The 980-nt window shown below is 53.5% G+C and overlaps 1 protein-coding gene across 1 annotated transcript; it reads right to left on the minus strand.

Annotated features, from left to right (window-relative positions):
• Positions 1-421: 421 nt before the first annotated feature.
• On the minus strand, positions 422-711 carry CDEST_01927 (uncharacterized protein; the record flags this gene model as incomplete). The annotated part of the gene is made up of 2 exons (XM_062918086.1): positions 422-425; positions 497-711. The coding sequence occupies 2 exons, from the start codon at positions 709-711 to the stop codon at positions 422-424; spliced, it is 219 nt and encodes a 72-aa protein (XP_062774137.1).
• Between the last annotated feature and the right edge of the window lie 269 nt (positions 712-980).

Raw genomic sequence — 980 nt, forward strand, 5'->3', positions numbered from 1 at the left:
CTCTTGGCTGAAGGAATCAATCAAGACGACAGTTGCTAGAGTCGACTGGGCTCATAACTGACGGTTAGTCAGGGTGGCCAGCGGAATATGCATATATGAGTGAGCAGAAAAGAGTGTCTTATTCGTACTAAAGAGTGGATGGTATCACCACGGGCTTGTGGGCCTAATGCTATCCTAATAACTGTTCCAGAGCTAGGGCCAGGTGGAAATGACAGGCTGGCCTGTTTAAGTACAGTCAGACCATCCTGGATGGGTTATGTCCATGACTCGCATAGAAGCATGCATGGATTCTGTCACTCCCCCACTTTGTTGTCGCTTGCCTCCACCGTCGTTTGACTGGGCTTGGGGGTGGTCTCCCCCCGTCGACGGCGTGTGACCCGACGTTGGCCTCCAATTCCTTGCATGCCGTTGGCGAGTTCCGTCAGCTGGTCCAGACTTGCGTCAGTTCGAACCGTCCGAACCCCAAAAGACTTGTCGATTGCCAAGACTCACGAACTGATTCACGTCAGGAATACTTTGGCCTTGCGGGACGTAGACAGCACCGTCTAATTTTCCATAGGTCGGATTGAAATGGACGACGGCCGAAAACACTCGGGCCCCCTGGCCCAGCTTCAGGGCTTTGCGTTTCGCGCTTCCCCCGCATTTTCGGACCTTCTCTTTCGCCTTTTTGTCGTATGTGAAGACGATCTCGTCCGACGCCACAGGGGCCATGGCTTCGTGATTTTGAGTAGTCCGAACAGAATCTGGGTACGAATACGATCTGATCCATCACGGTGTCGGTCGAGACTGCATGCCGTGATGTGACTGCATCGCCCTCAAATATGACTTCCCTCGGACAAAGCCATTACGAGCTCTGTGGTACGGTGTGATGGAGCCGGTTTGAGCGCTCATCACCGATTTACTCCCCTTGCAGCTCGTACGTCGCAGCGCTTTGTTAATGTTGAGCCGGTTTTTGCTCTGCCAACCGCAAGCCAAGCAGC

Source organism: Colletotrichum destructivum, chromosome 1 (genome assembly GCF_034447905.1).
Source record: "Colletotrichum destructivum chromosome 1, complete sequence".
NCBI classification, from domain to species: Eukaryota; Fungi; Ascomycota; class Sordariomycetes; order Glomerellales; family Glomerellaceae; genus Colletotrichum; species Colletotrichum destructivum.